Source organism: Triturus cristatus, chromosome 8 (genome assembly GCF_964204655.1).
Source record: "Triturus cristatus chromosome 8, aTriCri1.1, whole genome shotgun sequence".
NCBI lineage: Eukaryota > Metazoa > Chordata > Amphibia > Caudata > Salamandridae > Triturus > Triturus cristatus.
The window spans coordinates 366,806,261-366,819,852 of NC_140591.1; the positions used below are offsets into that span (position 1 = coordinate 366,806,261).

The window sequence follows — 13,592 nt, forward strand, 5'->3', positions numbered from 1 at the left end:
TGTCTGAACATGCTGGTTTGTTGTTCTTGTGTCTCAGTTAGACTGTTAGAGACCCGCGGATTCTTGTGTTGTTAAAGATAAAAGAAGGAGCTCAGACACCACCACTTCAGTACACTTCTGGACCGGTGGATACTCTGTCAGGAAGGACTGCCACTCTGCTGGACTCCTGCTTTGCTGTACTGACCTGCTGCCTGCTGCTCTCTTGCCTGGGTGAGACGGACTGGACCTACATCTCTTGAACCCAGACTCCATAGACTAGTTGGCTGGTTTCCTGATCTGAAACCTCAGGGAACTAAAAGGCTACCAACAAACTTGTATCTGCACCTGGACTTTGCCATCTGCGAGTCTACCCTGCCAAGTAGTGCCACCTCAGTCCTGGACCTTTGGAAGTAGGCTTATGGTTCTTTGTCAGCCTCTGTGGATCCAGTGGAACCAACACATCTCCTCCACTGCGAGGCCCAACCCAAGCAAAACCAGCACGTCTACGCTACTGTGAGGGTTGGAACCATTGGAGAGACCCACATCGCGCCGCAGCCCGCAACGCCTTTGGAACCACAGCTGTGCGACACATCCTCAGTGTAGGGTAGGCCCGTGCATCTCTCATTGACAGCAGTCTCGATGACGATGACAAACACTGCATCGCAGCTCCTTGGAACCAACACACTGCCCTGACTGCGCAACGCATCCCTGACTCCAGATTTTGCATTGCAAGCCCTCGTTGATAGGATCCTCGTAGCCGACACAACAGGACCTCATACCACAGCCTCAACGCATTGCCTCAGCTGCACGTTCATCTTTGATACAAACCTACGCAACTCTCCACAAACCAGGATTTAAGGTACTCTGTTCAGCAATCCTAAGGGTCCCTGTAGCCAGCCCACACACCATTGCAGTCGACCTGAACTTGAGACTTTAGCGTGGCAAGATATCCCCTGTTGGCGCTTTACGCCTTTTGCCACTATTTTCTCTAAAAACTCAATTCAAGATTTCTGATTCTATTAATTGAATTTGTGTAATGTTGGTCTTATTTTATTTATTAAATTCAGCTCTATTGTTCTAACCTGGTGTGGGATCTTTTTAGTCGAGTTTCTACTGTTTTACTGTTTGAAGTGTTGCACAGATACTTTACACATTGCCTCTAAGTTTAGCCTGACTGCTCTGTGCCAAGCTACCAGGGGGTTGAGCACAGGTTATTTTGAGATTTTCTTGCGCCTTACCCTGACAAGGATTGTGATTGCTTCTTGGCCAGGGCTCACATCTCGGTCACTCAGTACCCCAATTTGTAACAATGGTGATCAGTGTGAAGACAGAAATTGTATTTGTGCAGTGCCATACAGTGATTTGGTGTACACTACCATCCCATATCTAAGACCAATTTGAGTTTTACATTCTAATTGGCCTTTTTGTTTTAAATTCCTTCCTACCCAACCTGCCTGATTTTGTCTGTGACCTCACCTGCAAAAATGAAGTTTGACCTTGTCATCCTGGAGAGCTAAACTGTGGTTCAACTCAAGGACTTTTGTCAAGAGGGGGCTGCCAACTAAAAGGAAGGAGCATCAAGAAGAGGGAGCTCAAAAAGGCCTTGAGAGCATGGGCAGAGGCCCATCAGTTGACGGTCACAACAGATGACCAGGAGGAAGAGGAGGACGAGAATGGGTCAGAGCGTGACCTACAGGAGAGTCCTAAAAATGCAGCCTGTTGAGTGGGGTTGGGTAACCTACTCCCAGGATTGAAAATTCCCTCCTGTGCAGGGAGCAGTGTTTTCTCTTGGAGCCTATCCCCAGAAGAGCTGATGGAAAGGAAGGTAAGACAGAATATATGCCGTGGAAAATGGAAGAGGGGAAACTGGCCATGAAGGGCAAAATTACCTTGGAGATTTATGAGAGGAGCTGGACAATAAGGCCAGACAGGCAGAGTCCAGCAATGATGGTTTCAGCATCTCTGCAGTGCCCTCTAGAGACAAGAGGGTACATATTCCCAAAGGTCTGGTACCTGACTTTGTTGTGGGGGATAGTGACAAGTGGTTTGAGGCTTATTACATTGCCTTACAGATGCACAATATCCCTGAGGGGAATTGGGGGGGGGGCTAATCTGTGGAGGCATATCCCTAGTGAAGGGTGGCTCATTCTACCAACCCTAGAAAAGGGAGACAGGATGAGGCATCCCCTTGTCAAGAAGTATGATCTGACCCTAGTGAAGTACAGACAGAAGTTTAGGGATAGTCAGAAAGAAAACAAGTTACTTACCTGTAACTTTAGTTATCCAGTATTGGTATCGTTCATAGATTCACATGCCTGAATCATCCCTGCTGTCGAGGTGAGAGCCTCACAGTAAAAATAAAATATATATATATAAATATATATATAACAGTAGTGAAACATATTATAATAGGCTATAATGGACTGCACAGTCACTGTAGTAGCCCATCCTTGTCCTTTTGTAAAAAAGAACCAAAGTTGAAACACAGCCAATCAGGCTCTTGAACACTCCACAAAGAGGCAAGTCCCTCAGATTTTCAAGCACAAGTGACAAGAGTAATAAAATAACAATAAGGGAAGCCTCTCCGGGAAGGAGGGTGGGTCGCATGTGAATCTATGAAAGGTACCAATACTGGATAACTGAAGTTACAGATAAGTAACTCGTTTTCTTCTCCAGTATTGGATCTTTCAAAGATTCACGTGCTTGAATCAGAATAGATAGCAGTTAGCCATTTAATTTTGAGAATGGTGGGTTCCATATGAATGCCACATATATATCCTTATCAATAGATATACAAGTACATATATATATGACATATGCAACACAATATGAAAAGAAGCATTTATGCATTAAGAGAACAAAAACCAGCAATGACACGAGAAGCAAATACACTAGATTTAACATTAATAAATAATCACTTCCAAAATAGAGGTTTACCTTATTGGAAAAGGTTACGTAAAACTGTTAGTCCTACAGCTGATTCTGCAGCCAAATCCAAGCAGTAGTGCCGTGTAAAAGTATGCACATTCTTTCAAGCTGTGGCACAGGAAATTTTATCCAATGGCACTCCAGCAAAAAGTGCTGCTGATGATGACAATGCTCTTGTGGAATAAGTCTCAGGTTTGACAGAAAGTGGACTGCCTACATTAGTATGACAAAATTGAATAGCCAATGCAATCCACCTTGCAATTGTTGCTTTAGTCACTGCCGTACCTGGCTTTTGCGCACCATAGGACACAAACAATTGATCCGATCTTCGGATGGACTTAGTATGGGAAAGATAAAATTTGAGACATCTCTTTATGTCTAATTTTTCAGCCGGGGAATTAGGACTAGGAAAGAATGTATATTGAATAATCGGCTCATTAAGATGGAAAGATGATGGAACCTTAGGAATAAAAGTAGGATTCGTTCTAAGGAGAACATAGTCATTAGTAAAGCGAAGGTAGGGCTCTTTAATAGTAAAGGCTTGAATTTCGCTGACTCTTGTGGTGGAAGTAAGAGCTAACGATTGAGCAACTTTCCTGGAAACATATTTAGTTCAGCTCTGTATTAGCTCAAAAGGATGTTTCATAAGTTGCGCCAAAACTAGAATAAATCTCCATTCCATTTTTACAGGAAGATATGCTCTGAAAAGTCCTTTCATAAACTGTTTAACCAGCCGGCTTGAACAAAGAGATAAACCTTCAGAGGAACACCTGTAAGTAGAGATGGCGGCTTAATGGATGTGAACATAAGGCCAGATTTAGTCAGTAAGGTAAAATTTTATCCGGAAAAGACTCAAGAGGATGTACTTCATTATGAAGGCACAACGAACAGAAACGTTTCCATTTGAGAGTGTAAGTTTTAATCGTGGACACTGACTTTGCTTTAGCAAATATGTCTCTACAGTCTTGAGGTAGATATAACTCCTTGAATTCAGCGAGTTCAGAAGCCAGGCATGTAGCTGCAGCAGGGCTGGATGTGGATGGGGAATCTGGCCCCTGCTCAATGTCAACAGTGTTGGCAATACTCTGCGTTCTGAGAGTAGGAGAAGCTCTGTGAACCAGTGCTGATGCGGCCAATGTGGGGCAATGAGAATTATTCTGCATGGCTCGGTTTTTAACTTCATCAGAAGTCTTGGGATTAACGGAAAGGGGGGAAATGCGTAGGCGTAGATCCCTGTCCACCTCATCAGAAAGGCATTTTCCCAAGAGCCTCTTTCTGGTTCCCAGCTGGCATAGAATTGGCGTTTCTGATTCATCTTGGAAGCAAAGAGATCTAAGTTGGGCTTGCCCCACATCTGGAAAATATACTTGAGAACTTTCTGGTCCAGCTCCCATTTGTGGCAAGAATTGGAAGTTCTGCTCAAGGTATCCGCTAGACTGTTCTCCCCCACCGGAAGACGTTCTACCTTGATAGAAATGTGGTGAGAGTTAAGCCATTTCCATTATCTCTTGTGCTTCCTGTGATAGGATGTGGGAGCGTGTTCCCCCTTGCTTGTTTAGGTAATGCATGCATGTGGTATTATCTGTCCTTATCAGGTCCGAGGATCCTTGAATCCTTGGTAGGAAAGCCTGTAAGGCTAGAAAAATGGCTCGAAGCTCCAGAAAGTTAATGTGCATTTTTTAAAGCGATTTGTACCATTTTCCCTATACGCGGAGATCTTGAAGGTGAGCCCCCATCCTTCTAGAGAAGCATCTGTAGTGAGGATAAGCTCTGGTGTCCGAGAAAGAAAAGTTAGCCCTATTGAGAGATTGCTGGAGCGCTGCCACCAAAGCAGATCTGATCGCATGACTGGAGTTATACTTACCAGGTCGTCGAACGATCAGGTCACCTGAAGCCATTGATTATCTAGTTCCTCTTGTATAGGTCTCATTCTGAGACGAGAGTAAGGTACCATTAGAATTACAGAGGACATTATGCTCAGTAGAGATTTTATCAGTCTCACAGAAGCGAACTTTCTTCCTCTTAACTTTGTTGCTAGAGAAAATAGGTGTGATTGCCTTTCTGTGGACAAGAATGTCTTGTCTTGGACAGTGTCCAAAACTGCTCCTAGAAAGAGCGTTCTTTGAGACGGATGCAGAACTGACTTTTGAAAATTGAGAGTTAGCCCCAGGGAATGAAACATTTGAAGGAAAATTGAAGTTGCTCTTGAACCTTGTCGAAAAGATGGGGCTTTCACTAACCAGTCGTCTAGGTAATGGCACAGCTGCTGGCCCTGCAGCCTGAGATGAGCAGCAACTGGAGCCAGACATTTGGTAAATACTCTTAGTGCTGACCGCAGACTAAAAGGGAGAACTCTGAACTGAAAATGAGCACATGCCACAGTAAAACAGAGAAACTTTCCATGTTTGGGATGGATAGGGAAGTGGAAATATGCATCCTGCAGATCTAGTGTCCTCTTGAAATCTGCAAGATTGAGGAGCTGCAGAATTCCCTTGAGAGTGACCATGCGGAAGGACTTTTTCTGCAGATATTTGTTTAATCTCCTTAGGTCTAGAATTGGCCTCCACTCTCCTGACTTTTTCTTTATCAAAAAGAAACGGGAATAAAAACCTTTTCCCACTTGAGAGTGGGGTACTCTTTCTACAGCTCCTTTCCAGAGCATAATTCTGGCTTCTTTTCTGAGGAGATTGAAATGAGGTGGAGGCTTCTTTAGAGGAGGGTGAGGTGGAGGAATCTTTAAAAATTCTAGGGTATGACCATATAATACTATGCCCAGGACCCATTTGTCCAAAGAGATTTTCTTCCATTGGTTGAAATGTAAAGAAATACTTGTCGTCCTGGGGTTGATGCGTGGCCGAATTGTTGCAGGTACTGGGAAGGTGTCACTGCTTTCTGGAATTGTCTCTGGCCTGTGGGGGCTGCTTTCTTCTGTTTTGCTGTCTGGAGTAAGCAGCAGCAGGGGGGGGGCTCTATATGATTGTTGTGGTTGATAGCCATATCTATATTGATAAGCCTGAGGCTGGTATTTTTGGTAGCTCGCACAAAAGGAGTATGACCCTCTGCCACGGGTGCCTTGAAAAGGTGTTTTTCTGTACTGGAGCGTACCTAAAGCCTTAGCTGTGTCTGTGGCCTTTTTAATCTCCTGTAAGGCATCGCCAATATGTTTGCCAAACAGTGCATCCCCATCGAATGGCATGTCTAAGATTTTCCTCTGCACTTCAGGACGAAAGGTGGTAGACTTAAGCCATCCTTGGCGACGGAGAACTGCTGCCCCAGCTAGATGCCGAAAACCTAGAGAAGCCAAATCCATGGAGATGTCAATGATTTCAGATGCTGCCCTTGCCCCTTCAAGCAGATTTTTTCTTGCCTCTTGCTTTTTGTCATCCGGCAAAAACTCGAGGTACGGAGCAACATCCGACCACATTTGGCGGTCGTATCTTCCTAAAATGGCCAAGGAGTTTGCTGCATGCACAGAAGCACCTGCCATGGTGGTGAATCTTTTTCCAATATTATCTAGTCTCCTTCCATCTTCATCAGGTGGTGCAGTTATGGGCACTGAAGGATTTCTAGATCTCCGTTGCGCTGCTTGGGAAATCATCGAATCCGGCTTAGGTTGTACGGTCAGGCATGCAGGGGCATCCTCGGGGCCTTGTATGTTTTGTCGAGTATAGGGAGAATTGCAGGTAATGAGTAGGGATTCTTCATGATTTTAACGCCCTCTTCCCAAATATGATCAATGATGGGAATTGCGCAGACAGATTTCCTGTTCTGATCCTTAAAATCGTATAAAAAGCAGTCAGACTGCTTAACAGGCATGGGAAGGTGAAATCGATTTGCCGCTCATTCCATAATGGCATGAAAGCCCCCAATGTCCTTAGGAGGAGAATCAACTGCCTGAGGAGCCAGCAGATAAAGTGTTGGAATTTAATAATCCTCCCACTCATCAATGGTAGTAGATATTTTAGGAAGTTCACCTTCCTCAGCGTCTGTTTCATCATCATCATCCTGCATCCTCTGATCATACGGCGCAGGCAAAGGATCCTGAGACTCCGTTGTAGGAACTGGAGGTGCTGCTGAATCTAAAGCAGGCAGAGGAGAAGTGTGCCTTTGAACAGAACCTGCTGCAGTAGGGAAACGGGTATGGTAATCCTGCAGCATAGCTGTCAAGTCCTGCACTAATGCCACAAGCATTTGAATCATAGGCTCTTGACGAGGCATCAATACTTGAGGTCTTTGCATAGGTTGGTAGTTTGTGCCATAATAATCCTCCTCATCTTCTTACTCCTCTCTGAACTTTACGTGGAGTTGAGAGGGACTGCGGGCTGGACTGAACAACCCATCATCCTCAGATTCCTCCAAAAAATGGCTAGGAGACAAAGGAGATATATAAGAAGGGTCCTGGTAAAAACCCCTCTTTGACGGGATCATGGACGAGAACCTGGATGACAAGATTGGGGTTATTTGCAATGAAGAAGGCCTCCCCTGTTGCGGCATCGACGAGATGATCATCAACGGTGACACAAATACTGTCGATGTTGACATGACCATCGTCAACGATGGCGTAGTTGTCGTCGAGGCCCACGACGGTAGGACTATCATCAACGATGTTGTCGTTGATGGAGTGGTCATCGTCGACGGTGGCGGCATCAACGAGGGAGGCACCATCGACGACGGGAGTGCCGCTGATAGGAGAGCCGTCGACATAGGTGAGACTGTTGGCGGCGTAGGTATCGTCGACTGAGTAGAACCCAACTGGCGAAGAGATTATCGTTGACGATGGCACAGTCTTCCTTAATGGTTCCGTAGACAAAGCAGCGCTGACGAGGTCGGAGGTGGTTTAGTTGTTGACAAAGCTTTTTTTTATGACGAGGAGGTCCTGACAGACTCTGACTGAGCCTTAGGCTGCTGGAAGGCAGTTTTTTGGGGTGTTTTTGAGGCAGTTCTTTCCCCAGATTTCTCCTCAGAAGAGAAAGGCAGCTTCCCTTTTTTAGAGGTAGAATGCAGAGCCTCATGATGGGACTTTTTTGTAGATTTTTTGTGTCCCTCAGGGGATTCTTCAGACCTGTCCCTTTTCCTATTCAGATGGGCTGACGCCTGAGAACTATCACTGCCTTCATCATCAGACACCACAGAGGTTTTAGATTTTAGTCTCTCCAGCCAAATAAGTAATCTGCCTTCCCTGTCTTTTAAGGTTTTAGAAGAAAAAGTCCTGCAAATCCCACAGTCTTTAACTTTATGAGCAGGTTAAAGGCAATAGATACAATCCTTGTGGAGCTCTTCAAAATGCAGCCTCTTCTTCCTAAATGACCCACAATGCCTGAATAATCCTCTTTAAGAAGTATCAGACATTCTATACTCACAGAATCCAACAGATGAAAGAAAATTGAGCAGAGCTCAATGAGACTCCCTGTCACACAACGTGCGGTAGAAAATCTGAGGGACTTGCCTCTCTGTGGAATGTTCTAGAGGGTGCTAGAGCCTGATTGGCTGAGTTTCAACTTTGGTTCTTTTTTTTTTTTTACAAAAGGACACAGATGGGCTACTACAGTGACTGTGCAGTCCATAACAGCCTATTAAAATATGTTTTACTACTGTTATATATATATACATATTTTAGTTTTACAGTGAGACTCCCACCTTGACGGTGGGGATGATTCAAGCCTTTGAATCTATGAAAGATCCAATACTGAATAACTGGCCCAACAGACTTGGGTGGATTGTGTGGATTCCTTTAGAAAGGCACTGGATGATTGGGTGAAGGGTAGTGAAGTAAAGGATTATCAGAGGTTGTACAATTTGTTTACAAAGGAGCACATGTTCAGTCTTTGTTTTGCAGATCTACACCAACATCTTATTGATAGTAAGCCCACTGACCCCAGAGAACATGCTAAGGAGGCAGACCACTGCATCAGCACCAGTCTCCAAAAGAAGGTACCCGGGAGTGATTTCAAGTAGGGGGGGGGGGGCGTTTAGGTTCCCACAGCAGAGTGAGGGGAAGGTCCAGGGAGAGACAAACCAAGTTCCAGATAAAGGGGAGGAAAGGGTCCCCATGTCCCTTCTGGGGAACAGGGATGAGTTTCTGGTGGGCAGTGACCCAGATAGACCCATTTCTAACCCAGCTGCTTTGATTGTCCTCAGCTAGGACACAAGCAGAGGGACTCTTTCCTAAGAAACCACTCACTGCTGGGACCTCTTCAGGGGTGGCCAGTGTAGCTTTAAGGGTAAGTAGTCACCAGGGGCAGGTCATAGACCATGCCATGATTGATCTTAGTTGGGTGGTCGACTCAGACTCAGAGGGTGAGCTGGGGATCCCTGGGGGTGGAAGTCATCATTTCCACCAGTTGAAAGTGAATGGGATCCCTGTCACTGCTCTGAGGGACACTGGGGTTAGCCAGATCAAGGTAGTGAAAGGCTAGTTTCCCCAGAGCAGTATACCGGCCAGCAGTGGTGGCTGGTGGAGTTTGACATTGGTGGGGCTAGGCTTGTCCTTTGGGGGTGGCTAGAGTGCAAAGGGGGCATAATGAGGGGGAGGTATTTTTTAGGTTGGCAGTTGCAGTTCCTGCACTTTTTATTTTTTTAAATGGATACAATTATGCATTTTCCATCAGAAGAAACACAAACTCGCAACAAAATGTTGGAGAAGAAGGTGACTTAGAACACTTGGAAATACTAATAGATACCCAATTAGCGCTGACTTTGCGTCGAGTTCTCACAGTCACTTTATAAATACTGCAGAGAAATGTACAAAAAGGTAAAAAACAAATTAAGGTTAGATGCTGCACATATGGGGTCCACAGATGGGGAGAAGTGCTCGTCAAGGATCAGTTCAGTGGCTCAGGAGACAGAGGGGTCCAACTAAATTCAGAAGGGTGTAGAACTGACAAATGCCTCTGCAGTAGAGGACCACTGTCCACGTTCTATCGCCTAAGCAGTAAAGTCCATCAAGGTATTGATTATTCTCCCCTGGCTTTAGGCTTAAGGGTGTTGTGTTGAACCTGGCCCGTTCTGAGGGTCATTCCCAAACGTTTTGCCTTCTTCCTCCTATTTTTGTTTAATTCGTTTTTGTTAGCCCTATGACTGTGTACATTACCACTACTAACCAGTGCTAAAGTGCTTGTGCTTTTTCCCTAAAACATGGTAACATTGGCCATACCCAATTGGCATATTTAATTTACTTCTAAGTGCCTAGTAAAGTGGCACCAAATGCTACTTGTGGGTCGGCAGCACTGGTTGTGCCACCCACTTAAGTAGCACTTTAAACATGTCTCAGGCCTGCCATTGCAGATCCTGTGTGTGCAGTTTAAACTACCATTTCAACCTGGCAAAATGCCATTATGCCAATATCATAAATGTGTGTTGTCTATTTTAATAAACTGAGGAGCTGTGACCATTGGGCTTGACAGAAGGAATGTTTTAGTGGCAAATGTATACATGTCAACCTCTTGACTTGGCGGTCATGTGAAGTCTTTAAGAGGGTAATCCCATTAAGGTGAACAGTAAATTGTCCACAGGTGTAGCAAATAGAACTACTTTAAGTCCACAAACCCTATAGGACCGTTTCACAATTACTGTACATTGGCAATGTCATCAATGATGTCATGTGAAATGTCATCAGTGATGTCATCAGTGATGTCATATACCATGTCATGAGTGATGTAATATGTGAGGTTATAAGTAGTGCACGGTGGAAGCGTGTTATAGTTACCCCGTATTTTGAACATGAATTTTTACCTTATTTTATGACATAATTAATACGTCAGTTTAACCTTTGTTTTTTTCCAGTGAATTGCTCTCATTGTAGTGCAGGGTGATCAAGGCAAGTAACTCAGCGAAAATGTTACTGTACTGTTTAAATAGGAGGAGATTACCAATTTGAAAACTGTTCAGTAATTTACTGCTAAATGAATACTGAAAACGTAATGAAAGATGCAAGGACTAAATCTACCACGGTGCTGTGGGGACTAGCCCCTGGTGCTTGCCTGCATAATGTTCTGTGCTGCTTTGATTGAGTGCTTCCACAATATGTGTGGGATAGACTGAGTGAGATCACTTATTTGAGCATTAAATATCACCAGAAAGCAGTCCTGTTAGTGCAAATGTTTTGTCAACTGATGCAATACAATGCCCATCTTCTTTTGATTTACAAATCATACTATTAAAATAAGGTGGTACATTTTAGATACTTCTTCAGCATTAAATCCCAAATAACACCTTGGCATACTCCCTGTCAGCAGCATGACGAAATGTGCCCAGTGCATTCTGTAATGACCTCCCTCAGATGCCTCTGGAGGAACACTCACAGGCCACATTCCACATGCACCATGGACTTTCAACACTGGCATTGCTTCAGAGACACGGGACTAAAGGAAGCTGACACGACACATACTATATAACATTTATAGTTGATAACTATAAGTAGAAATAGTGTTTCTGTTTTTATTCATCCTGAAACGCTATGCCAATATATATTTGCATGAATAACATTACACATGAAAGACGCAACATAAAATGTGTTTGGACGTCGATTGCACAGCTTTACCTGTGAAACCTGTAAGATTTCAGCTACGTAGATGCGTCGTTCATCGTTAACCTTGTGGTATGCCTGATATGAGAAAAATGCAGACAAAGAAAGAAGCTTATTTGGAAAATAAACCATTACTCGTTCCTGGCAATTTCAGACTTGTTACCATCAAATTAGGTAGTTAAATAAAGATTGAATCAAACAATTCCAACAATCCATTCGATGACGAAATACAAAACTTTTAATGATGGGTACCTACCAATATTAATATGCTAATGTGGTTGGTTTCTTTAGGACAACAGATGGATTTTTCCTGTGGCAATATTGTATTTGCTGAAATTGTTAATCACCCTTTTATTTCATACACATGGCTGTAGTTTTAAAACGGGGAAGGGTTAAAGCCTCCATATCAGGGATAAACCTATGAATGTACTACGGAATTTGTTGGCAAATTGTATATGTGGCCATTGCTATGCAAGAATTCATCTCCATATTGTTAAAACTTAGACCCATCTTGATCACGTCTGACGAGCAGGAAGTATATTAACACTTGTGTCCTGCCCTTCAGTTTTACCTATAAACATCATCTCACATGTGAGAATAAAGGTTTTTCTCGGTTCTGAGGGAACGCCGTTCCACGTCACAGGTTGAGATGTTGATCAGTGGTTAAAACACAGACTACATGGGTATGACTACACCTGCATCGAGCTGCCTTCTCTTCTATTTCCAGAAAACGGAAGTCCTCAGGACACTGGGTGTTGGTGTTAAGAATTTCTCTGCATTGAAATTTGTGTGCATCATTGACAATGTGAAAAATGTAGTTTTACACTCTATTACAACTGAACACACTGATATTGTGCTATTATTTTTAAACACATATCCTATCACATGTAAAAGTGTTTTTTCCTGACTCTTGCGAACTAGGCCACAATTTAGGTCTAGCAGCTATGTTTTCAAAAATGGATGTCTTTCTGTCTTCCTTTTGCACATTTCACTGTTTGTTATCTAAGCAGCACACACTCAAGCAGAATCATTTTTGTTTATTTCCACTGGCGTTGTTCCTGTTGTTCTCAAAGCAATCTTCCTAGCTTGAACACAAAAACTGTAACTCTTGTCAAGGTCCTTCTGTTAGCTCCCTTATCCTACTCATCAGTGGCGTAACGAAACTTGAGGGGGCCCCCCTGCAAAGTACATGGAGGGGGCCCCCCATTCTCCTCACCAGTCAAGAGCCCTCAGGCCAGCGACCCGCCATACTGCAGGGGCTCACCCCAGCCATAATAAAAGGATTCTGGTTCCTCTATTGGTCACATCCGCCCTCTCATCGAGCGATTTACATACATCAGTAAATGCTGCTGCGCCCTCCAGCAAAGTTACATAACACTGCCTCCAGCCGGCCCACCAAACACATCCTCCTACTTGATGAGCCACCTTCAAGCGAAGCCCGCTCAGTTAACCACCTCCAAACTCAGATCACTTCCGTCGTGCCTGCTACTAACTCATCCATTACACTCTACCCTCACCCCTATGAAACCCGCAATTATGCTTTTCTGCCCGCCTTTAAAACCACCCCTCGGATGTCACTGCAAACCTGTGACCGCCGCCTACTGCTCCCCTGTCCATCACCCACAGAAAGACTGATGACCGGTCACCATCTAACCACTGCCTACCAGTAAAGACAGAGCCTTTCAGCTGCTGGCCTCCCCAATCCCACTATGGAAGTTTTAAAAATGTTGAACAATCTCTGCAACTGACCACCTCAAAACATTTCTTCCTGCTAGCCTATACGGCATCAAAGCCGTTCCTGCTACTTTTCATCCTCTGCATGATGCACACAATAATATCAAATGTACAAAGGGTCAGATTTTTGTTTCCTCACGCCAACATTAATTTACACTATGTACCCCACTAAACCATACCTGCTGTCAAAGGCAAACCAGATCCCATATGTAGCACCAGTCAACAAGTACCCCAAGGACAAACACCAGAGAGAATGAGCGATTCATGAATTAAACCTACAATAACAACGTAGCATTTCCCCACCAACTGTTAGCCCAGCGAAGTCTGCAACCGCACAGTAGCCATCAATACCAGCAACGTCTAAAGCGCATTTCCACTTCCTTTCTTTGGCAGCTCCTGATACATATACGTATGCCTTCTGGGCGCC

General features: G+C 44.2%; 1 protein-coding gene across 3 annotated transcripts in view; it reads right to left on the bottom strand.

Annotated features, from left to right (window-relative positions):
- Nucleotides 1-13,592, bottom strand: part of CCDC169 (coiled-coil domain containing 169) — a 130,682-nt gene that overhangs the window by 22,915 nt on the left and 94,175 nt on the right. For all 3 annotated transcript variants that reach the window (XM_085620410.1, XM_085620408.1, XM_085620409.1), the window contains exon 6: nucleotides 11,447-11,509. In XM_085620410.1, coding sequence (XP_085476536.1) covers nucleotides 11,447-11,509 — 63 coding nt within the window. The remainder of the gene's footprint in view (nucleotides 1-11,446; nucleotides 11,510-13,592) is intronic.